The 25,841-nt window shown below is 40.3% G+C and overlaps 1 protein-coding gene across 5 annotated transcripts in view; it reads left to right on the top strand.

Moving 5' to 3' along the window:
* The window catches only part of Tubgcp5 (tubulin gamma complex component 5), a 47,775-nt gene that overhangs the window by 9,189 nt on the left and 12,745 nt on the right, over positions 1-25,841 (top strand). For 3 of the 5 annotated variants that reach the window (XR_012908348.1, XM_075953169.1, XM_075953171.1), the window contains exons 7-15: positions 1,412-1,526; positions 2,126-2,215; positions 3,353-3,446; positions 3,894-4,140; positions 6,444-6,646; positions 11,428-11,543; positions 12,222-12,490; positions 24,415-24,613; positions 25,168-25,356. Coding sequence is in view for 4 of the 5 variants with exons in the window: in XM_075953169.1 (XP_075809284.1) it covers positions 1,412-1,526; positions 2,126-2,215; positions 3,353-3,446; positions 3,894-4,140; positions 6,444-6,646; positions 11,428-11,543; positions 12,222-12,490; positions 24,415-24,613; positions 25,168-25,356 (1,522 nt within the window). In the remaining variant the exon portion in view is untranslated. Of the gene's footprint in view, positions 1-1,408; positions 1,527-2,125; positions 2,216-3,352; positions 3,447-3,893; positions 4,141-6,443; positions 6,647-11,427; positions 11,544-12,221; positions 12,494-24,414; positions 24,614-25,167; positions 25,357-25,841 lie in introns of all 5 variants that reach the window. The other 2 variants (XM_075953168.1, XM_075953170.1) reach the window with 2 other exon arrangements.

Below are 25,841 nucleotides of genomic sequence, written 5' to 3'. Positions count from 1 at the left end.
CCATAGCTTTTTTCATTGTCATTACATATATAAATACAGACTACTCTGTATGTTTCTTGTATGTGCTCTTCCCTGGAGAAGACTACCCTCTCCAGCTCTCATCTCATTCCTTAATTGCTTAGAGTTCTTTGTGTGGGATTGAGGCCTCATGAGCTCTCTTGAATCCACATTAGCATGTTTGTTGGTGTTGTCCTTGTTCAGATCATGTTTAGGCAGCCATGTTGGTGGAACTTTATGTATATATTTTCTGACATTCCTAGGAGACACAATCTCAAAGCAAACTTTCTCTTCTACAATGATCTCTGAGCTTTAGATGCAGTAGGCTTGTAGATGCATCAGTTGGGATTGGGCTCCACCGATCTGCCTTTTGGCTGGCTGTGGTTTTCTGTAGTGGTTTTCGTCTCTGCAGAGAGGTTTCCTTGATGAGGGTGAAGGCTGCACTCACCTGGCTAGAGCCTGGAAAGGATCACATTTGGATTGTTTGGTCCGAGGTCTACGTCTTTATATGACACCAGGTTGAAGGATCTACTTACTGTCTAATGAGGCAGTTTTTCCAGCAGAATCGTTGTTTGGTGGTTTTGTCTTGATTGTGTATCAAGCTTTCATTTTTACTTTTTACAGATCTTTTGTTTATTATTTTAGTGTTCGTCTACCCAGGAACAGACTTTTTTTGTGGCTTTGTTGTTCTGTCGTAATACATAGAATATGTATCCCATCCTTTGCACTTTATGAACTTAGACTCTTCCATGGACATTTAGAAGCAGTGTGTTAGACAAATCCAACTCGATTTTTTGATTAGCTTAAATTGGTAGAGTTAGCTTAGGGAGGCCAACAATACCTCCATTGTTTCTAATTATATTAAACTTAGAAAAGTTAATTATTATTTGCTTGGGGGAATTAAACATAGAGCATTGTGAATGCTGAGTAAATGCTATGCCCTGAGCTATATTCCAGTCCTATGAAATTTGGGGGTTTTTTTTGTTTGTTTATTGGTAATATTCTTTTCTAAATTCACAAGTATTCATCTAGTGATTTCTGCGTGTGCTACACTTTTTATTGCTGAGAATCTTGAGCAGTTTGTTTTGCTTTGTTTATATAGGGATAGGAGAATACTGTTGGTTTCTGCAGTTTGTCTGTTATACATTTTTGGTAAATCTTCATCTTAACTTTGGTAGTTTTTTTTTGTTTTTTTTTTTTATGTGAGTGACTGGTATTAATCCACAGACCTCCTAGTTTTATCCCCTCCTTCTAATTCTTAGACCTTGCATCTTCTTTGTGACAGCACAGGTCAGCCCTCTCACTTACAGTCCAGGTAGGGGCCACGTGAAGTCCTCGTAGACAGGGGCTCATCCCAAGTGAGCACTTCCCATCACATTATTAAAACTGATACCTAGTCCACTTCTTCTAGCAGATGAGCCAGATAGCCGGAGCTGGCTGGAGCAGCATGTCGTCCATCAGTACTGGACAACCAGGCGCTCCTGGATCCCACACAGTCTGCATTTGCATTCCAATTTAGCTGCTGTCTGGTAAGCTAAACTTTTCGTTTAATATAATGATAAATATTTAAAGATTTGCTTTTGATTTGTGATGTAATCAAGTCCGACCTTGAATTGTAAGTCCCTTAGTTTTAAACAGCTGTAGTGGAGTACGTATGCATACGTGTGGTGCTGGGAATGTGGTCGCTGGCCTTAGACACATGAGACACGCACACGTTCGCTGAGCTGAGTCCTGCTCCCCTGAGCAGTTTGTAATTAGTATTGAGTACGGTGAAATTCCTTGATAGTAGTATTTTTATTATCAGTGTAAGTGGACTGGTGTACGCTAATGTATATCTAGTTTCCGTTTTAATGTACTTTCTATAAAAATACGCTGATTTTTTTTTTTTAAAAAAAAGCATTGCATAGTTTTAAGCGTTTGGTTATTGAATGGTAAACAATTGTGATTGCTCTGACCATGCTTCACTACAAAGATTTCGGTGACTGTGGAGAATTAATGTGGAGTGCACTGAAGGCATTTTCTGTGTTTATTTGCTGATTGCTGAGTATAAAATTGCAGATATTCATTGAGGCAAGTAATGTTACCTAAAAACTTTTCTGTTGACCTTTTGGTGTTTGCTCTTTAATAGGGACCAACACCTGTACAGCAGTGATCCACTGTATGTTCCAGATGACAAGGTGGTGGTTACTGAGACACAGGTTATTCGGGAAACCCTATGGTAAGATTCATTTAGCCTGGGAGATTTTATTATTGAGAAGTAAAATAATATTCTTTTGTTCTTAAGGACTATAACCAAGGATTTCCACCTGCAGGCTAGAAACAGGCCTTAAAGATGAAGTTCAGACTTCAGATTTCACTGTGACAGTTGTGTGATTTTGATATATTCTCTCCCATTTTAAATAATTTGGGGTTGAGTTAGACCATCATTTTTGAATATCTGAATTCAAAGCAAGATTTGCTGCTTAGTGCTTTGATCTGAAATGTGTCTGTGAGGGATGTCTGTGCTAGTTCCCCAACACTACAAGTCCAATGCAGCCTATGATAGCCCTGGGCCCAGGGGCTCCTGCCAAGAGCTGTACTGCTCACATTCTGTTAGCATTCTGACTATTGCAGACATGCAGTGGTCTCATTGTATCCTCAGGAATGTAGGAGAGGTGTGTATGTGTATGTTGGGGTGACTGTTGAAGTTTGTTTGTTTGCTTGCTTGCTTGCTTGTTGAGACAGAGATTCTCTTTATGGAGCTCGATTTGTAGACCAGGCTGCCCTCAAATTCACAGAGATCTTTCTTCCTCTGCCTCCCAAGTACCGGGATTAAAGGTGTGCATCACCGCCGCGCAGCTAACTGTTGAATTTGTAGAGTACTGTTAGAATATCTTGAGTCTTAGCTTAATCCCATGAAGTTTATGATCTTGTCATCAAGCTATTTTGTTTCCCAGTTCGGGTTTTCTTTTTTTTTTTTTTTCTGTTTTCTTTTTTTTTCTTTTTTTTTATTGATAAAAGGAGAATTAAAAAAAAAAACAAATTTCCACCTCCTCCCAGCCTCCCATTTCCCTCCCCCTCCTCCCACTCTTCTCCCCCTCCTCCCACCCTTCTCCCCCTCCCCCCACTCCTCTCCCCCTCCCTCTCCAGTCCAAAGAGCAGTCAGGGTTCCCTGCCCTGTGGTAAGTCCTAGGTCCTCCCCCCTCCATCCATATCTAGGAAGGTGAACATCCAAACTGGCTAGGCTCCCACCAAGCCAGCACATTAAGTAGGATCAAAACCCCCATTTCGGGTTTTCAAAATAAATTTCTCAGCCATACTTTTAGTGACGGTTTTAATAAAATTTGAGTATATTCATCGTTTTATTTCATTTCAGGTTACTTTCAGGGGTACAAAAGCTGTTTATATTTCAGTTGATAGATGGAAAGGTAACTGTGAGAAACAATATTATCGTAGCTCATTTGACACATGTAAGTATTTGTATTTATTGTCACTTAAAAATTATAACTAAGCAGTATTTTAAATGGTAATATAACTTTAGAACATTATACAATATCACATTGAATATAGTAAAAACTCTAAAAATCAAAATTAAGTAGTGCATCATTGCAGGGCTTAGCCAGTTCTTAAGTATTATTTGTGACATTTAAGTTTCATTTCATTCTCTACTTTCTTTAATCTGTACTAAGAAAGCTGTATAGTGTAATGATTTTTCCTGTACTTCCTGTGTGTTTTTAAAAGGTATAAGTCATAATTGATGTTCATTGTGTCTTTTGAATATGAGCTAAACTCACGTTACTCTGTCCTGTACCAAAGTTTTAAACAGTTGTAGAAGCAGTCTTTTTCAGTGTAGAGAGGTTAAAGTAAACGTCTGTGGAAGACGAGATACGAATGATTATGCCTGGCTTTTGTTGCAGAGCTGTTTGCGATCTGTGCTTGAGCAGATAGCAGCATATGGCCAGGTTGTGTTTCGGCTCCAGGAGTTCATTGATGAAGTCATGGGGCATAGCTCTGAGAGCCTGTCACCTGGAAATTGCTCTGGACCCAAGAAGCCTCCTGAAGCTCCATTTAGAACGTACCAAGCATTCATGTGGGCCCTCTACAAGTATTTCATCAACTTCAAAGAGGAGCTTGCAGAGTTTGAGAAGTGCATCATCAGTAGCGGTAGGGAAATTTTATTTAATTCATAAGCTATCTAATTCGTTTTGAATATTAATGAAGTTATTTATTTTTGATAAAAGGTTTCAAAATTATATTGCAAATCAGTAATCCTAATGAATTTTAAAATTCATTTTAAAAGTGATTTAGGGTGAGGGAGTTAGCTCGTCTGATAAAGGTATTTGCCACCAAACTTTACAACCTGAGTCCAGTCTGTAGGCCTGCATCATGGAGAAAACCAGTTCCTGTGGTCTATGTCCTGTCTGTAGGCCTGCGTGATGGAGAAAACCAGTTCATGTGGTCTGTGTCCTGTCTGTAGGCCTGCGTGATGGAGAGAACCAGTGTCTGTGGTCTGTGTCCTGTCTGTAGGCCTGCGTGATGGAGAGAACCAGTGTCTGTGGTCTATGTCCTGTCTGTAGGCCTGCGTGATGGAGAGAACCAGTGTCTGTGGTCTGTCCTGTCTGTAGGCCTGCGTGATGGAGAAAACCAGTCCCTGTGGTCTGTGTCCTGCCTCCACATGTGCCTGTGGCACACATATCTACCTACCTCCCCCACCACCCATGCCCACTTGTACACACACACAAATATGGAAACCATTTGTCTCTCTAAAACATACAGAACAACTTCCAACGAGCAGTTTTTCTTGCTCTAGGTCCCCTTCCCAAGACAAGCAGCTTCTTGTGCATCCTTTTAGTGGCTGCTGTGTGTGCATATGAGAGCTCCCATATTTCTTTTTACAGAAACTGTTTTGCTTCATACTGTAGCCCAGTTTTCCCCTTTGCTGTTATCAGTGTAGCTGCAATGATTACCACATATACACTACAGTAATTACACATATGCATAATGGAATTAATAAGTAAGAGAATATATATAATCACATATGTGGCTTCTAGATTTTTATGTATTTCTCTACAATTAAATATAAGTACATTTGTGCTCTGTGAGCAGAATCTTGTTATATGTTACTAAACAAATTTTTTCTTCACGAATATGACAGGTATAAGTGGTGAACCAGTGTGTGTTTTTTTTTTCCATCTTTAATTTTCGATTTTATTATTAGTACTTTTTTTTAACTAAAGACTGAGTAGCACAAGAGCTCCTGTGTTCCCTTGTTTCTCTCAGTGATAAAATTTTCCATAATTATAGAATCAGCTAGGACACCCAAATGTCACAGCAGCACAGTAGCCAGACCGCAGGCCCAGCAGTATGGGGCAGCATAGTGTCGTTGTGACTTGCTACTCTGCCACACGGATAGACCTGAACAACTGCCCTGATGTTCAAGAACTTGACTGAGCCCCACTTTGTAGCTTCCTTGCCCCTCACTGAACTAGGCTGTGGTAGGGGAGTTTGTGTATATTGTATCGTGTAGTGATGAGGAGTTTGTGTATAGTGTATCGTGTAGTGATGGGGAGTTTGTGTATAGTGTATCGTGTAGGGATGAGGCAAGAAGGCCTGCTTTCCTGCCGCACGGCTAGCTTATGCTCTGAAATAACAACACACAAACTGTATTCATATAAACACTGCCTGGCCCATTGTATCTAGCCTCTTCTAGGCTAATTCTCACGTATTGATTTAGCCCATTTCTAATAATCTGTGTAGCACCGCTTGGTGCGCTTACCGGGAAAGATTCAGCATGTCTGACCTGGCGGCTTGCTTCATCGCGTCTGCCCGGGAGAGGGGAGCATGGCGTCTGAACTCACTTCCTCTTCCTCCCAGCATTCTGTTCTGTTTACTCCACCCACCTATGTTCTAACCTATTAGGCAAAGCAGTTTCTTTATTAATTAACCAATGACCTTCCTCCATCAAGGAGAAGCTTGGTGATTGTCTCATTTCCCTCTTCCTCCCAGCATTCTGTTCTGTCTACTCCACCCACCTAAGGGCTGTCCTATCAAATGGTCCAAGGCAGTTTCTTTATTAACCAATGAAATCAACACAAAAAGAAGACCCTTTCACATCAATATAGTGTGATTTTAGTTTATGCTCTTTTAAGTGAAGTTGAGTACCTTTCCGTTACATTAAAAGTCATTGTCTTTCCTTTTCTGAGATATGTCAGTTACCTTATACATTATTTTTGTCTGAATTATCTTTTCCTCCTTGTCTAATTGGAGTTTCTTCTTTAAGGAAAATGTAATGTTAAAGATCCGGTATTATGATACGATGCCAAAACTTTCTTTCCTCCATTTGGCTATGCCTTGCCATATGTCAAAGAAATAATCTTATTAGCATTGTTATTATATGTTGGTCACAGATGTTTTTCTTTGCTGTTGTTTGATATATATATATATGTGTTGTTTGATTTATATAACAGATACCACGATAACACTTGCAATTGTGGTAAACAAGTTGGCCCCTCGATTGGCTCAGCTAAAAGTCCTGCACAAAGTGTTCAGTACTGGAGTAGCAGAAGTCCCTCCTGACACTCGGAATGTCGTCCGGGCATCTCACCTGCTTAACACCCTCTACAAGGCCATTCTTGAATATGACAATGTGGGAGAAGCCTCTGAACAAACGGTATATTGTATTTCTGCCTTATCTGAAGTGCACGATAATAAGGTAGTGGAGAGCCTGTCCTAATTCCTTAATAAATGAGGGTTAAGTCATGGTATGCCAGACAGTTTTTCGAAGTTTTACAGTTAGCTTCCAAATTAATGTCTGACTTACTAGTTTTAATTACAAACAAAAGAGAAGGAAAAAACAGAAGGATGAAAGAAGATGCAAAAAAATACCACTTTGCTTACATAGATATTTATAATAAACCCTTTTTACATAAAACACACCCACAAATGGTGGTGCATACCTTTAATCCTAGCACTCGGGAGGCAGATGCAGGCAGATCTCTGAGTTGAAGACCAGCCTGGTCTACATAGCAAGTTACAAGTCATCAGGAGCTACATAGTGAGATTCTGTCTTAAAAACAAAGGAAACTAAAGAAAGAGGTCAAAAAGTGAGTTACAGGACAGCCAGGACTGTTAAACTGAGAAACTCTGTCTCAAAAATCCAAACCAAACCAAACAAAAAAGTAGTATACCATTGAAGGGACCCAGGGTAGTAACCTGACTGCAGAGACTGAAACAGAAGACATGGGGGAATGCTGCTTACTGCTCAGCCTGCTCAGTTGGTAGAGAAGGAGACTCTTAATCTCGGGGTCATGGGTTCAAGCCCCACATTGGGCACCATTTGTTGACTGAGGTTTCTGACCCGCCCAGTCCCACAGCTGTTCAGTCCCAAGGAAATACACAGAAGTCTACTATATTAATTCAACACTGGTTGGCCTATTAGGTCAGGCTTCTTATTAACTAATTCTTACGTCTTAAATTAGCCGATTCTTCTTGTCTATGTTAGCCACGTGGCTTGGTACCTTCTTCAGCAAGGCATTCTCATCTTGCTTCATCTATGGCTGAATCATGACTGCAGACTGCACTTTCCTCTTTTGAGAATTCTCCTGTTCTCATTGCCCCACCTCTACTTCTTGCCTGGTCGCCCTGCTTATACTTCCTGCCTGGCCAACTGGCCAATCAGCATTTTATTAAGTACAAAAAACAATCTTTACAGGGTGAAACCATTGTCGCACAGCAACTCTGTGTGCTTTATTCAACAACCTAAGACCCCATGTCCAGAGTGAAATCACCCCCAATGTAGGCCCTCCATAGCAATCATTCACCAAGAAAATGCCCCATAAGCTTGCCTATAGGGAGTCTGATGGAGGCACCTTCCCAAAGTATGGCTTCCTCTTCCCAGTTGACCCCTTATCAGTTTGACACACAGACACATCACTACTTAACCATGACCATTTTGTTCTTGTTTATTCCTAGCATCTCATGTTATTGTCACAATATGAAACAGTATAACTTTAAAAGCTCAGTCCCTTTAAAACAAAGCATCTCTAAGCATCCGAAATCTCTTAACTTTGGTCTATTCGTGTATGATCAGAAATAAGCTACTTCTTATTCCAAAAGAGAAGAACAAGGGCACAGGGATAATCTGAACAATGTAAAATCCAGCTCTTAACTTTACAGTAAACCCTGTGGCTCAGTGCCCTGCATCTGGTATTCAGTTACAGTTCTCTGGGCTCCAAAGAGCATGGGTCTCTCTAGCTCTTGGCTTGTCCATTTAAATCACACAGCTCATCTCATAGGTTCAAGTTAGCTTCACTTACAGCTGCTGCTATGCTTGGTAGCTGTCCCTCTGTTCTGGCATTTCTGGTATGCTGGGGTTTCTACTGGCTGCACCTTTATCAATGGGCTCCTGCCATCTCTGCCTTCAGGGACTCTGACCCTACCACAAACTCTGTCCATCCTGCAGCCTTCACTACAGCAGAGGCTATACCATCACTAATGGCCTCTCTTTGCTTCTGTGGTGCAAGTCTCAGCTACTCTCCATGTCCTCTTCATACCTTTAAAGCCAGTACATCCTTACATGGTGCCAAGTTCAGCTGCCAGCATTCAGTGTAACCCTAGCTCTCTCTGGACCACAGCTTCTGTGTTCTGACCCTGAAGATTCTGTCTCAAAGATGCTGGTCTCCTCTTAATCATAACTGATTCTTCAGCACTAGCTGACCAGACACCACACTTTTTAAAAAAATTATTTAAATCACTGCTTGGCCTATTAGCTCTAGCTTTTTATTGGCTAGCTCTTATATTTTTGCTTAACCCATTTCTATTATTTTACATTTTACTGTGAGGCTTATGGCCTACCTGCAAGGTAGCAGCTTGCATCTTTCTCCTCTGGCAGCTTCATGGCTTCTTCTGACTCCACCTTCTTTCTCCCAGCATTCAGTTTAGTTTTACCTGCCTAGCTCTGTTCTGTCCTGTCATAGGCCCAAGCAGTTTCTTTATTCATTAATCAATAAGAGCAATGCATAGACAGAAGGAGTTTCCAAAGCATTTTCCATTTTTTGTTTAAATAAAAAGGAAGGTTTTAACTTTAACATAGTAAAATTAAATATAACAAGACAGGTATCAATCAAGAATTACAGTTACAGCATTTATATCTATCTTTTATCATAACTAAGGAAAACTATAATCATAGCTGTCTATTCTTCAACTCCATCAAAGACTCCAGAGGATATAATATTACCTAAGTAAATAGGAAGTGCATTGTAAGCAACATCCAAAACTCTGGAATTGACAGAGACTTCTCGCTGCCTGGACAGTCTCCCAAAATTCTTCTCTATCTTTGGAGCAACCATCTTGAGCCTACAGGCTCATAGTATCCAGCAGACTTTTCCATGAAGCAGGAAATTTCAAAGGGAGTTCTGACTAAAGGTAGTTTGTCAGTTACTTTCTTCTAACAGACTCTTTCATGAAGTAGGAACTCCAAAGGATGGTCTCACCTTTAGGCAAGTTCAGCAGTCATTTTTCTGTGGGTCCTGCAAGTCCAGTCAAGAAGTTTTGGCAAGAGAAGTGTCTTGCCCAAATGGCTAACAAACTCCATAAGGAGCATCTTCAATGCCCATCATCCTCTTGGTGCTGCCAGGAACAGATGTGTCTCACTGTCATGAAAAGTCCTTAGTTCTTAAAACATTTATATGCCATATTCTGTAGTCTTTGAAAGTTTTGAAGAATATCTAGCTAACTGAAATATATCTCTATATATCTAGAAAACTTAACATGACTACAAGCTTGACTATTATAGATGATTATCTATTAGCCTATATTTCTTAATTATACATTGCATTTCTAAATGACCTGCACACACAGTACCTTAATCAAGAGCAGAAATATACATATAACAAAATTGACCTTAAATTTTTATCAGTAAACCAAGATCCATACCAATGCAAAGTATCTATCTCTATAGCAATCCCCCTTTAAATGTAAACAAGCATTTATAAACAATATTTGGGAATTTTGGCATAGTTCTGTCTAAACTGCTTCCTGCATTTTGTTGAGCAAAATATTTTTTTGGTGGTGTTCACAGTGACTTATTGGGTGGTCTTGGTCCATCAAACCACATCAGTCGGAAAGGATTCTAAAGGTTCTCATCCTCTGTGGAAACAAGCAGAACCTCATTTCCAAAGCAACAAATCCTTAGACCCAAATTTTGAAGTCAAGATACCTCTAAACATATATGTTGATTTAACTTAGCAGCCCATACAATGAAATGTCTCTCTGTACTTAGTTTATTCATAGTCAAAAATATCAAAGAAAACACAATAATATAATCCAGACTCTGTATATTCCATTTTTATGCACCACACATTCTTAATTTGTTTATGTCATGTGAATATTCCCAGTGGAGTCTTAGAGGCATTTTCAGACTTGTCACTGAATCTTCCTAAGCCAGGTCATCAACTGCATTGCTCTTTGTTTTTCGAGACGGGGTTTCTCTGTGTATCTGTGGACCAGGCTGGCCTCACACTCATAGTCCCCCTGCCTCTGACTCTGTGGACCAGGCTGACCTCACACTCACAGACCCCCTGTCTCTGCCTCCTGAGTGCTGGGGTTAGAACTCAGTCTGTGGACCAGGCTGACCTCTCACTCACAGACCCCCTGCCTCTGACTCTGTGGACCAGGCTGACCTCACACTCACAGACCCCCTGTCTCTGCCTCCTGAGTGCTGGGGTTAGAACTCAGTCTGTGGACCAGGCTGACCTCTCACTCACAGACCCCCTGCCTCTGCCTTCTGAGTGCTGGGGTTAGAGATGCACCACCCTGCCCAGATCTTGTCTGCTGTGCTGTCTGCGCAGCTCCTGCCTTAGTAAGCACCATGACCAAAGGCTGCTGGGGAGGAGAGGGTTTGTTTGGCTTACACATCCCTGTTACAATGCGTTGTCAAGGAAGCCAGGGCAGAAACTCAAGCCTCCTGGGAGCAGAGCAGAGGTAGGAGGAGGCTTGGAGGAGTCCTGCTTACTGGCTTGCTCTTCATGACTTAGCTGTTTTTGTTTTTTTTGTTGTTGTTTTTTTTAATACAACCCGGGTCACCTGCCTAAGAATGGTCCTACCATCAGTGGGCTGCACCAGTCCACATCTATCAAAATCAGGATTGTGCCCCACAGCTACCTGATGGAAGAATTTCCCTCTTCTTAGATGACCCTAGCTTGTGTCAAGTTGACAAAAAACAACTCTCAGCACAGGAAGTTTCTCCTAGGAATGATGAAGTTTACATTTATCCCATATTTAGATGGATTTCTTAGTAAGAATCTTAAAGTGTATGTTTGAGAATTTCAGCTTTTTTGTTTTAAAAAAAGGTAGAAATAAAGCCACTTTTAAAGGCATTTTGAAATGTTTAAACTTAGTCTTAGCCTAGTGAGAGGAGCTGTGAAGAGTGACCAGGCAAGCTCTCATCCTTAGGTCTCGCTCCTGTTCTCTCTCTGGGTGGAAACAGTGCGGCCCTACCTACAGACTGTAGATGAATGGATTGTGCATGGACACCTGTGGGATGGTGCAAGGGAGTTCATCATACAGAGGTGAGGATTGTGTTGAGTCCAGGGGATGCTAACATGGGTTTGACACCACATCAAAACTGAATCTTTGGGGAATTTCCCACAGAACCGAGAGAGTGGTTAGTGATAGAGGTTTACTGGTACCATAACACAGGCTCACTCTGCAGCATCTTTAGAAAGATGCCAGGTCCCAACCAATGAGTTCTATAGCTGTTCACATCTTTTCATAGCAGTTTATACTTCTTCTATAAGATGAACAACTATTTCATTCTAAGTTATGAACATATGACAGCAGTATAGGTTTTTAAGGTATTTATTTCTTAAAATAAGCAGCGTATTATCTTCTTAACACTTAATAAAACAAATAAATATCTTAATCCATTTATAACAATTTCCCTCTAGTTGACTCCTCTAAATTTATAAACTACAATGGAAAACTTTGTATTGTTTTAAAGGGAACTAAGTAGTCATATTCTGTTTAATTCCAATTCAGGAAAATATTTCACTTAAATTTTATTTAACTTGAGAGTATAATTTTTGTATATCAAGCAGAATGAGGTTCAATGGAAACTACTCTTATTATTTCTGAAGATCATTTTACTAATATTGATATTACTGCTAGATTCCCTAGACTAAAACAAAGTAGACTGTTGTTTTAAAGGAACATAAATTAACACTTAAAATTCTTTCGAATCTCAATAGGAACAAAAATGTTCCGGTAAACCACAGAGACTTCTGGTACGCAACATACACACTTTACAGCGTGTCAGAAAAGACGGAAAATGAAGAGAAAATGAGTGACAATGCCAGCGCCAGTTCTGGCAGTGACCAGGGTCCCTCCAGCCGGCAGCACACCATGGTGTCCTTCCTCAAGCCTGTCCTGAAGCAGATCATAATGGCCGGCAAGTCCATGCAGCTGCTGAAGAATCTGAACTGTGCCGAGGGCTCTGCATGCCAGGCAGCAGCCAGAGGTAGCCCATTCTTTCTGTCCGTGTCCCCTTGGCTGGTCTCACTGTCTCACTCACCATTGTTGTCCCCAGACATGGACCAATGCTGTCTGTTTATGTCAGTGGGACTTAGCACCTGCTTCTTTGTTGGTCTGGTTTGGTTTTTTTGAGACAGGGTTTCTCCTCTAGCCCTAGAACTCACTCTGGCTGGTCTGGAATTCAGAGATTCTCGTGCCTCTGCTTCCCAAGTGCTAGGATTAAAGGTGTTGGCTGTCATGGTGTCTCACTCATACATCACCCTGTTTTGTTTTGTTTTTTTATAATAATATTTTTCTTTTAAAATTTCATACTTCTATGCAATATATTTTACATCCATTTATCTCTGAATCTTCCTTGTTCAGCTCTTCCTTGGGTTCCCCCAGCACATCTCCTTCCCAATTTTGTGTTCTGTTAGTATTGTTTTTATAACTCACTGAGTCCGGTTAGTTCTGCTCATAGGCGCGTGGGTATGGGCACCCTAACACTGACCACACCCCTCAGTAACCGTTGGCCTTCGGTAGCTCATCCACTCAAGAGTGTGACCTCGGGAGACTCTCCCTCAGTTTAGCTGGTGGGTTTCATGCAGGTAACCGCTGCTCCTGTGAGTTGATAATTGCGGGGCCATGTCATGTCACGTCATTTGCATCCTTTAGCTCTTACGTTCGCTCCTCCCCTCTTTCTGGAAGCTCTCTGAGCCATGAGGCTGAGAGGTGAGATTGACACCGATGTCCCATCAGTGGCTGAGCACATGTCACATTGGACAGTTAAGAGTCCTACCCACTGCCAGAGAACCTGGACAACGGTGAGGACCCTAAGAGAGACATACATGATCTCCTGAGTAAATTGGGAGCATGGGGACCAAAGGGGAGGGGAGCAGAGAAAAATGTGGAGCTCAATAAAAGTCAATAAAAAAGATGAAATCCAATCCAATATACTATCAAAAAGAGTTCTACCCTGAGGAAAAAGAAGCTCATTTGACCAAGGTTGAAAGTAAGATAGATCTATGGTGTTGTGGTGATTTTTGTCAGATTAACACAAGCTAGAGTCATTTGAGAAAGCTCATTCATGTGATTGTTTGTATACAAGTCTCTGGGACTCTTATTATTATCATTAATGATTGACACAGAGCACACATGGTCCTGAGTTGTGGAAGAATGCAGACTGAGGAAGCCATGGGGAACAAACCAGTGAGCAGCATTCCGCCATAGCTTCTGCTTCAGTTCCTGCCTTGAGCCCCCTTCATGATGGACTACAGCTATAACCTGAATAAACCCTTTTGTTTCCAAGTTCTGGTCATGGTATTTAACACAGCAGTAGAAACCCTAACCAAGGCATATGAGTATGAACAAAAATGTTTACAAGGCACTTTGACAGCATAGCTATTTAGCAAAACAAATGGTAGTTCCTCATTGGGCCTGCGGGTCTCTGACCAGGTTTACAGTGCCAGCATGAATGGCTTCCTGTGGAGCAGGCCTCAGATCACCCAAAGGCAGTTGGCTAGCCACACAGACTTATGCCACTGTTGTACCACTGTGCATGTTGCATAGCTTGTTTTCCCCAGCACCCTGGACGGCCCCTCCTGCTGCCATAACAGCTAGTTTGAGATTGGTTTCAATATGTCCACATGCAAAGTCTGTGGTGTCTTCAGCAGTGGGGCCTTGCCATTCAGTTGAATGACCAGCAGCAATGGTAATCTGTGTCGCCATGATTGCATTCTCTGCCGTTTCTTTTTGTTCTTGCGAATATAATTTCCATTTGATTTTATTTGTTCTGTTCTTCTGTCCTATGGCTCCATGGGCTTTGAGTGGAGGTCATGGGGCAGCACCAGTAGTTTAAATCATGGAGTGTTTTGCTTCTCTAGGGCTTCATGAGACAGTTTCCTGACCACCTAGCTATGGGTGGCACAGGCCACACAGAAATGCAGCTTGTCCCTGGTGGTGGTGGCCTCTGCTCTTTGTTTTATGTGTATGAGTGTTTTGCTTGCTAATATGTCTGTGTACTACATGTATGCCTGGTGCCCTGAGAGGTCAGAAATGGGTCTTGGGTTCCCTGAATTTGTAAGTTGCTATGAGGGTGTTAGAAATTGAGCCTGGATCCTCTGTTAGAACAGGTACTTTAGCCAATAAGCTGTTAACTCTCCAGCGGCCCCAGTCTTCCTAATGACCTTGTCCTTGTCCTCTGGCACACACTGGTTCATAGTAAGTTGGCCATGGTCCCACTGTTTGTCATTTTGGCCCAAGATAGAGCCAGTATCTGATAGTGGTGGAACCAGCGCCTCTGGCATTTTCAGTGTGGTACAATTTTGCTTTTAGATGGGCCCTGGCAAGTCTGAACTTGGTAATTCAGTTCATGCAATGAATGCTCAGACTTCAAAGGATTTTTTTTAACTGCTGTAAAAATACAATTTAAGTAATTTAAAGCTTTAGAAGCTGGCTGAAAAATCTTGAATGGGGTCCACATTGTTTTTAGTCAGCGCAGTGCTCTATCTTATTTTTCCCATATCTATCTTATATATTTTTGCTTTGTGAAAGATTTCCTTTTTAACTAACTAATAAAGTATAATGAGTTTCACTGGGCCAGTGCTAGGAGTGTTTTTTTTTTTTTTCAAATTATATTCACTCCAGTAAGTCTTCCTTAAACAGTATGGTAGTAATTTAAGTACTTTCCTTCAAGTATTATCCTGTTCAGATTAAAATTAGCTTTTATAGCAGGATAGGTGATGAGAAATGTTTCAGTTTAACTGAGACTGAAAAGTGGTTTGGCTGTACTGTAAAGATAAAAGTGAAACAAAAACAGTGATAGACTTTCATGGATGAGGGAAAACTCTCAGGCTCTATAGATACGAAATTCCTTCTTTTTTTTTAGTTAATGCCAGGTCTTAGCTTGACTTATTGCCCTCCACTTTTTCTTTTTTTTTTACTGAGCTCGACATTTTTTTAAGTTATAAAAAATTTTATTTTCAATAGATGCCTTTTAATCATTAAATAATTTGATCAGTATCCATACATGATTTACTGCCTTATAAACACTTATATAAAATACTTATATTCTCAGTTAGATGTGAGAAATAAATATTATGCATAGGAAGAAATATATGCAAGAGAAAAATGCCAAAATTTTTCTTATGAGGAAACCCATGAGGCTATGAGGTGAAGATTAAATTTTTTATAGACAAAGGTATATTTATAGTTTTTTACTAAATTTATTAAGAATGTTTCTTCTTCATTTTGACAATAATTTCTAAAATATATTGAAATCTTCATGGAACAAATAAAAATACAAAATTATTCTTGTTCAAGTACTAGACTATTTATTCAAGTCTCATCTTCATGAAAGAAAAATAGGATTTTATTAAATTTTATTGGTTTTCTAAAAACTTTAATAATTGTTAAATATATTAGGAGAAGATTATAAAATTCTTCTAATCCTCTGACTCTTATACCCTCTCAGAAAATAAAATAATTAAAAAAAATCACTTTCCTGGAAGGCAGTGAGAAACTGACATACAGAATTAAAGCGAAATATTTTCTGCATATGAGAACATCATTGTCTCATGACTATATTAACAAAAAGCTACTTAGGGATTTTTATATATTTGTAATAGCTTAAAACATTATGAAAATTTATTTAGTCTAAAAGGGGTTTTAATTCTGAGAAATATAAATATGAACTATGTAAATACATATCTCCATTTTTTAATAGAATATATATTTTTTTATTTTTCCATTCAAAAATTCCCACTTCCTCCCCTCCTCTCATTCACTTCCCACTCCTCCTCCTCCCTCCCACTCCAGCCTTAACAGAGGGCAGGGTACCCTGCCCTTTGGGAAGTCCAAGGCCCTCCCCCCTCCATCCAGGCCTAGGAAGGTGTGCATCCAAATAGACTAGGGTCCCAAAATTCCAGTACATGAAGGAGAAACAAGTCCCAGTGCTTTTATCAATGGCTTCTCAGCCCCCATTGTCAGCCACATTCAGAGAGACTGGTTTGATCACATGCTTGTTTAGTCCCAGTCCAGCTGGATTTGGAGAGCTCCCATTAGATCAGGCACACTATCTTAGTGGGTGGACAAGCCCCTCACGATCGGTCCTGACTTCCTTGCTCATCTTCTCCCTCCTTCTGCTTTTCAGCTGGACCTTGGGAGCTCAGTCCGTTGCTCTGATGTGGGTCTCTGTCTCTATCTCCATCCATCGCTGAATGAAGATTCTATGGTGATACTCAAGATAATCATCAGTGTGATTATGGGGCAAGGCTAGTTCAGGCATCCTCTCTTCTGCTGCCCAAGGGCCTAGCTGGGGACATCCACATGGACACCTGGGATCCCCTCTAGAGCCAAGTCTCTTACCAACCCTAAAATGGCTCCCTTAATGTAGATATCTTCTTCCCTGCTCCTATATCTACCCTTCCTCCATCTCAGCCCTCCCACTCCTTCAAGCTCTCCCCAATCGTTCCCTTCTCACTTCTCTCTCCCTGCCTCTTCCCTTCCCCTAACACCACCCCTAGCCCTACTCCCACCCTTATGCTACCAACTTTTGCCCAGCGTTCTTGTGTGCTTCCAGTTTCCAGGGGGATCTATATGTTTTTCTTTGGGCTCACCTTGGTATTTGGCTTCTCTAGGCTTGTGAACTATAGCCTTTGTTTATGGCTAGAGTCCACTAATGAGTTAGTACATACCATATTCATCTTTTTGGGTCTGGGTTATCTCACTCAGGATAGTGTTTTCTATTTCCATCCATTTGCATGCAAAATTCAAGATGTCATTGTTTTTTACCGCTGAGTAGTACTCTAATATGTATATATTCCACACTTTCTTTATCCATTCTTCCATTGAGGGGCATCTAGGTTGTTTCCAGGTTCTGGCCGTTACAAATAATGCTGCTATGAACATAGTTGAACAAATGCTTTTGTAGTATGGTTGGGCATCTCTTGGTTATATTTCCAAGAGTGGTATTGCTGGATCCTGAGGTAGGTTGACTCCCAGTTTCCTGAGAAACTGCCACAATGATTTCCAAAGTGGTTGCACAAGTTTACATTCCCCTTAGCAATGGATGAAGGTACCTCTTACTCCACAACCTCTCCAGCAAAGGCTATCATTGGTGTTTTTGATTTTAGCCATTCTGACAGGTGTAACATGGTATCTCAAAATTGTTTTGATTTGCATTTTCCTGATCACTAAGGAAGTTGAACATGACCTTAAGTATTTTTTGGCCATTTGAACTTCTTCTGTTAAGAATTCTCTGTTCAGTTCAGTACCCTATTTTTTTAATTGGGTTATTTAAATTTTTAATGTCTAGTTTTTTGAGTTCTTTATATATTTTGGAGATCAGACCTTTGTCCTATGTGGAGTTGGTGAAGATCTCCCATTCAACAGGATGTCTTTTTGACAAATGACAGTGTCCTTTGCTTTACAGAAGCTTCTCAGTTCCAGGAGGTCCCATTTATGTTGTTCTTAATTGTCTGTGCTACTGGGGTTATACATAGGAGGTTGTCTCTCTGCCCATATGTTGCAGTCTACTTCCCATGTCCTCTTCTATGAGGTTCAGTGTGGTCAGATTTATATTGAGGTCTTTAATCCATTTGGACTTGAGTTTTGTGCATGGTGATAGATAGGGATCTATTTTCATTCTTCTACAGGTTGACATCCAGTTATGCCAGCACCATTTGTTGAAGATGCTTTCACTTCCTTGGTTAGTGTTACCCCAAGATACTTTATATTATTTGTGGCTATCGTGAAAGGTGAAGTTTCCCTCATTTCCCTCTCTGCTTCTTTATCCTTTGTGTATAGGTGGGCTACCGATTTTTTTTTTTAGTTGATCTTGTATCCTGCCACATCACTGAATGTGTTTATCAGCTGTAGGAGTTCTTTGGTAGAGTTTTTGGGGTCACTGATGTACAATATCATATCATCTGCAAATAACGAAAGTTTGACTTCTTCCTTTCCAATTCGAATCCCCCTTGATCTCCTTATGTTGTCTTTTTGCTATTGCTAGAACTTCAAGCACTATTTTGCAGAGATATGGAGAGAGTGGACAGCCTTGTCTTGTTCCTGATTTTAGTGGAATGGCTTTGAGTTTCTCTCCATTTAATTTGATATTAGCTGCTGGTTTGCTGTATATTGCTTTTATTATATGTAGATATGATCCTTGTATCCCTAATCCCTCCAGTGCCTTCATAATCAAGGGGTGTTGAATTATTTCAATTTTTTTTGGCATTTAATGAAATGATGATATGGTTTTTTCTTTCAGTTTATTTATATGATGGATTACATTGATAGTTGTTCATATGTTGAAACAGCCCTGCGTCTCTGTGATGAAGCCTACTTCATCATAAAGGATATTTTGTTGTTGTTGTTGTGTTCTTGGATTTGGTTTGCCAGCATTTTACTGAGAATTTTGCATCCATTTTCATAAGTGAGATTGGTCTGTAATTTTCTTTCTTGGTTGAGTCTTTGTGGTTTTGGTATCAGGGTAACTGTAGCTTCATAAAAAGAATTTGGCAATGACTCTTCTGTTTCTATTATGTGAAACACATTAAAGAGTATAGATATCAGCTCTTCTTGGAAGTTCTGGTAGAATTCTGCATTAAAACCATCAGGTCCTGGGCTTTTTTTGGTTGGGAAGGTTTTTTGGGGGGGTGTTTTTTTTTTTTTTTGGTTTTTTTGAGACAGGGTTTCTCTGTGGTTTTGGAGCCTGTCCTGGAACTAGCTCTTGTAGACCAGGCTGGTCTCCAACTCACAGAGATCTGCCTGCCTCTGCCTCCCAAGTGCTGGGATTAAAGGCGTGAACCACCACCACCTGGCTAGTTGGGAGTTTTTTTATGAGAGCTTCTATTTCCTCATGACCTGTAGGTCTGTTTAAATTGTTCACCTGGTCTTGATTTTGTAAGACTTTAAGACAATCCTGAAGCCATTTTTGACAATTCTGAATCCTCTCAGCCTCTGTGCCATAGTGCTTCCCCTCCTCCCCTGGGAACCAAGGACCTAACAGCTACACTCGCACGTACTCAGTTCCTGAACAATTACCCATATACGTATGTTTTGGTTCGGTCCCCTGGGAAACGGGGTCAAAATGACCTCTTACCTCATCTGATCTGGCAACAGCTCTCCAGTCAATTATTGGTAATAGCCCTTTCAAATAAGCCAATCAGAATTGTCAAAGAACAACCCCCCTTGCTTCTGTGGCCTTCTTAAAAGTAGACTGTACCAGCTATTCGAGGTCCCTCGGCTTCCTGAATGCTGGGGGACCCTGTCATGACAGAATTAATAAAATCCTCATGCTTTTGCATCGGCTGTGGTGTGTGGTCTCTGCGGGCGACTCCTTCTCCGTGTTTGGATGCTAGAGTCCAACAATTTAATTTTGGTATATGGTACTTATCTAAAAAAAATGTCCATTTCTTTTACATTTTTCAGCTTTGTGGCATACAGGCTTTTGTAGTAAGACCTAATGATTCTCTGAATTCCCTCAGTGTCTGTTGTTATGTCCCCTTTTTCATTTCTGATCTTGTTAATTGGTGTGTTCTCTCTGCCTTTTGATTAGTTTGGATAGGGGTGTGTCAATCTTGTAGATTTTCTCAAAGAACCAGGTCTTTGTTTCATTGATTCTTTGGATTGTTTTCTGTGTTTCTATTTTGTTGATTTAAGCCCTCACTTTGAATATTTCCAGTCTTCTTCTCCTCCTGGGTAAGTCTGCTTCTTTTTTTTTTCTAGAGATTTCAGGTGTGCTGTTAAGTCTCTAATGTGTGCTTTCTCCATTTTCTTTATGTGGGCACTTAGTGATATGAACTTTCCTCTTAGCACTGATTTCATAGTGTTCCGTAGGTTTGGGTATGTTATTTCTTTATTTTCATTGAATTCAAAGAAGACTTTAATTTCTTTCTTTATTTCTTCCTTGACCCAGGGGTGGTTCAGTAGTTGACTGTTCAGTTTCCATGAGTTTGTAGGCTTTCTGGGGGTAGAATTGTTGTTAAATTCTAACTTTATTCCATGGTGATCCGATAAGACTCCAATTTTTTTGTTTTTGTATCTACGGATGTTTGCTTTGTTACCGATTATGTGATCAATTTTTGAGATGGTTCCATGAGATGCTGAGAAGGTATATTCTTTCCTATTTGGGTGGAATGTTCTATAGATGTCTGTTAAGTCCATTTGTTCTCTTATTTCTCTGTTAGGTTTCTGTCTGGTTGACCTGTCCATTGGTGAGAATGGAATGTTGAAATCTCCTACTATTAGTGTGTGGAGTTTGATGTGTGCTTTGAGTTCTAGTAATGTTTCTTTTACATATATGTGTGCTTTTATATTAAGGGCATAGATATTCAGGATTGAGACTTCATCCTGATGAATTGTTCCTTTTATGAGTATAAAGTGTCCATCTCCATCTCTTCTGATTGATCTTAGTTTGAAATCAATTTTGTTAGATATTAAGATAGCCACAACCGCTTTTTTTTTAGATCCATTTGATTGGAAATTTTTTTTCAACCCTTTACTCTGAGATAATGTCTGTCTTTGTGGTTGAGGTGTGCTTCTTGTAAACAGCAGAATGTTGGATCCTGTTTTCATATCCATTCTCTTAACCTGTGCCTTTTTATAGGTGAATTGAGTCCATTGATAATTAAGTGATATTAATGACCAGTGGTTGGTTGTTAACTCTGGTTGTTTTTTTTTTTTGGTTGTAGAGTTTGTGTGTTTCCCTTCTTTGAGTTGTGCTGCTGTTGGAGGGTTGTTAGATGTCTGTGTTATTATGGGTATTGTTAGCTTCCTTGGGTTGTGGTTTTCCTTCTAGTACTTTCTATAAGGCTGGGTTTGTGGCTACATATTGTTTAAATGTTTTTATCCTGGAATATCTTTTTTTTTCTCTATCGGTAGTAAAAGAAAGCTTTGCTGGGTATAGCAGTCTGGGCTTGTATTCATGGTCTTTTAGAGTCTGCAGCACATTTATCCAAGACCTTCTGGCTTTCATGGTTTCCCTAGAGAAGTCAGGTGTTATTGTGATAGGTTTACCTTTATATGTTACTTGACCTTTTTCCTTTGCAGCTCTTAATATTCTTTATTCTGTATGTTTTGTGTTTTGAATTTTGCTTGTTTTTTTTTTGATCCAGTCTATTTGGTGTTCTATATGTTTCTTGTACCTTCATAGGAATATCCTTCTTTAGATTGGAAAAGTTTTCTTCTATAATTTTGTTGAATATATTTTCTGGGCCTTTGAGCTGTAATTCTTCTCCTTCTTCTACCCCTATTATTCTTAGGTTTAGTCTTTTTCATGGTTTCCCAGATTTCCTGGATGTTTTGTGTTAAGAATTTGTTATATTTGCTGTTTTCTTTGGTCAATGAGTTTATTTCCTCTATAGTATCTTATGTGTCTGAGATTCTTTCTTCTATTTCTTGTATTCTGTTGTTCCTGTTCATTTACCCAGATTTTTCATATCCAGCCTTCCTTCGGTTTGTGTTTTTTTCATTGCCTGCATTTCAGTTTTCAAGTCTTGAACTGCTTCCTTTACTTGTTTGATTGCTTTTTCTTGGGTATCTTTGAGGGATTTATTTATTTCTTCTAACTTTTTAATTAGTCTTCTCATCCATTTCTTTAATGGAGTTTTTCACATCCTGTTTAATGGTCCCTATCACTTTCATAATGTTACATTTAAAGCTGATTGCTTCTACTACTTCTGAATTGTGGTGTTCAAGTCTTCCTGTTGTATGTTCTCTGGATTCTGGTGTTATCATGTTGCTTTTCAGGTTGTTGGAGGAATTCTTGCATTGGCACCTGCCCATCCCTTCCTTCAGCTGCGGTCAGGAGAGTCTTGGCTATTTGGTCCAATCTTTGCTGTGGCCAACTTGGGGGTTTATCTTGTTCTGCCCTCTCTTAAGTCCCCTCAGCACTGGAGTTGGCTCTCAGATCTACTCCTCCCTGAAGTAGGCTGTGGTGGTGTGGATCTAAGGACCCCACGGATGGAAAGGAATGCTTGGGGGCAAGATGGATGGGATAAATAGAGAAAGCCAGAAGCCCGGGAGAAGCCCCACTGAATGGCCAGAAAGTTTAGGGGATTGGAGGGTGCCTGTACTCAGTTTCCAGGGTGCTGGGCGGGCACACACTTACCTGGTACTGGATGTGAGCTCTGGATTTTTCTCGGCTCACCTCCCTGCCTTTCCCCTTTCCCCTTCAATCCTCCCCCAAGGTCCCCATGCTCACAATTTACTCATGATATCTTGTCTTTTTCTACTTCCCATGTAGATTAGATCTATGTAAGTCTCTCTTAGTGTCCTCATTGTTGTCTAACTTCTCTGGGATTGTGATTTGTGGGCTGGTTTGCTTTGCTTTATCTTTTAAAACCATTTATGAGTGAATACATGTGATAATTGTCTTTCTGTGTCTGGGTTACCTCACTCAAAATAATATTTTCTATCTCCATCCATTTTCCTGCAAAATTTAAGATTTTTTTTTTCTGCTGTGTAGTACTCATCCATTGTGTAAATGTACCACATTTTCCTTATCCATTCTTCAGTCAAGGGGCATTTAGGTTGTTTCCAGGTTCTGGCTATGACAAACAATGCTGCTATGAACATAGTTGAGCACATTGTCCTTGTGGCACGATTGAGCATCCTTTGGATATATACCCAAAAGTGGTATTACTGGGTCTTGAGGAAGGTTGTTTCCTAATTTTCTGAGAAATCGCCACAGTGACGTCCAAAGGGGTTGTACCAGTTTCCACTCCCACCAGCAATGCAGAAGTGTTCTCTTTCCCCACAACCTCTCCAGCATAAGTTGTCATCAGTGTTTTTGATCTTAGCCATTCTTTCAGGTGTAAGATGGAATCTCAGAGTTGTTTTGATTTGCATTTCTCTGATGACTAAGGATGTTGAACATTTCCTTAAGTGTCTTTCATTCATTTTAGATTCCTATGTTGAGAATTTTCTGTTTAGGTCTATACTCCATTTTTTTTTTTTAGATTATGTGTTCTTTTGGTGTCCAGTTTCTTGAGTTCTTTGTATATTTCCGAGATCAGACCTCTGTCTGATGTGGGGTTAGTGGAGATCTTTTCCCATTCTGTAGGCTGTCGTTTTGTCTTGTTGACCATGTCCTTTGCTTTACAGAAGCTTCTCAGTTTCAGGAGGTTCCATTTATTAATTGTTTTTCTCAGTGTCTGTGCTACTGTAATTATATTTAGGAAGTGGTTTCCTGTGCCAATGTGTTCAAGTGTACTTCCCATTTTCTCTTCTTTAATGTTCAGTGTGGCTTTATGTTGAGGTCTTTGATCCATTTGGATTTGAGTTTTATGCATGGTAATAGATATGGCTCTATTTTCATTCTTCTACATGTTGATATCCTGTTATGCCAGCACCACTTGTTAAATATGCTTTGTTTTTTCCATTTGATATTTTTTTGCTTCTGTGTCAAAAATCAGGTTTTCGAAGATGTGTGGATTGATATCTGGATCTTCTATTCAGTTCCATTGTTCCTCCTGTCTGTTCTTATGCCACAAACTTCTTCTTTTAAGCTCTTTATAACATTGACTTTGTGTGTGTGTGGATTTGTATTTTGTATGACATGTATGTATGTGAAGGCCAGATTGGGCATTGGATTTCCTGAAGCTGGAGTCACAGGCAGTGTGAGCCACTTGAAGCAGGTGCTGGGAACCAAACTCCGGTCCTTTGCAGGAGCAATATGCTTTCTTAGCCCCTGAGTCTCTTCTCATCTCCACCCCCAGCTTTATATGTGTGTGTGAGCGTATGTGAGTAAGGGTGGTGCGGGAGGACAGGCGAGGCTGGCAGATGCTTTTGTGAGCATTCTGATGTTGTCACCAGGAACCAAACTGACCCTCTGCAGGAGCAGTGGGAGCACTGAGCGCTCATCCCTCCAGCCTTGAGACATACCTAGACTGCTTTTGAGAACAAAATCCATCGTATATGTTTGTATTTCAGATGCAGAAAGAAAAAGCTTATATACCCTCTTTCTGGAATCTATACAGTTGCGTCTTCAACATGGAGAAGATTCCACTCCACACATTCTTACGGAAGAGCAGACTACCAAAGAGAACCTAATAAAGATGCAGTCCATTGCTGAAAGGCATCTGGAGCTAGACGATGCTCACGACCCACTGCTGGCCATCAACTTTGCAAGGTGATACATGCATACCGTGTTGGCAGGGACTGAGATAAGCTTTGAGTAGTGCAGAGTAAGTGGTTGTCATTATTTCTGCCAGCTGGGTCTTTCTGTCTCAGAAACAAACCCTTTTCATTGCTAACAGATGGGTGCTAGACGATGTGTTCACCTGTGCCAGCTGCGTAGTCCTCGTTAATGGACGTGTACAGATGTCACCCAGCTGACATCTCTGTACCCTGCCCCTAAGAATATCGTAGCTCACCTAGAACATGCTGCCAAATGTCTGGACAGACTCCACACTGTCTCCTGTATTACACAAAAAGGGCCTTAGAATCCTTCTAGGACTAACTCCAGTGGAATGACTTCATGTCTGATCACCATTCACGGCATAGCACTTTCGGAAGGGCTAATCCAGCACTGACCCAGAAAGGATGTGCTGGGGGAAAGATTTCGTCCTGTAATAACTGATAATCTAAAGCTAAAGGCGAAAATGGGGCTCTAGGTTTGGTTTATTTGAATTCTGTCAACAGCAGCTCACACAATCAATGCTCATTCATGTTTTAATATTGAAGGTTGTATTTGGAGCAGAGCGACTTTCATGAGAAGTTTGCTGGTGGTGACATTTGCGTGGATAGATCATCAGAGTCTGTGACGTGCCAGACTTTTGAATTAACGCTAAGGTCTTGCCTCTACCCTCACATTGAGAGACAATATCAGCATTGCTGTGGAAACCTCATGCAAACCTTAAAAAGAGATTTCAGGTAAAAAGAAGTAATTTAGCTCTGGAAGTGATCAGTTGTTAATAACTAGTGGATGTTTTCCCTCTGCTTCCCTTATATTTCCTTTCTATCTTTCTTTTTGGTTTTGTGTCTGTTTGTTTTTGGTACTGAGAGTCAAGTACTAGATTGAGCATTAAAGTCTATTTCAATTAGAGGATGGAGATGCAGTTAACAGTCTTCCTTTTCAAAGAACAGTTAGCCATCAAGGTTTAAATATATTGTAACTAATTCATTATGTGAGAATCTGTGTCAAGAGACACACCAGAAGAATAAAAGAAACCCTCAAAACATATGCATAAACTGTCCTCTCTGGAGAAAAACATAAACCTACTTCTAGTAGATGACTAGCTCTAACTCTGACTTACTCTTGTTCATGTGCAATCTCCATAAAGCTCATAAGATTAAGTGTCCTCATTTGCTTTCTCTTGCTGTGATAAAAGCAGTGACCAGAAGCGACTAGGGAGAAG

This window comes from Microtus pennsylvanicus, chromosome 18 (genome assembly GCF_037038515.1).
Source record: "Microtus pennsylvanicus isolate mMicPen1 chromosome 18, mMicPen1.hap1, whole genome shotgun sequence".
NCBI lineage: Eukaryota > Metazoa > Chordata > Mammalia > Rodentia > Cricetidae > Microtus > Microtus pennsylvanicus.
This window is presented reverse-complemented; position numbering and strand designations above follow the sequence as displayed.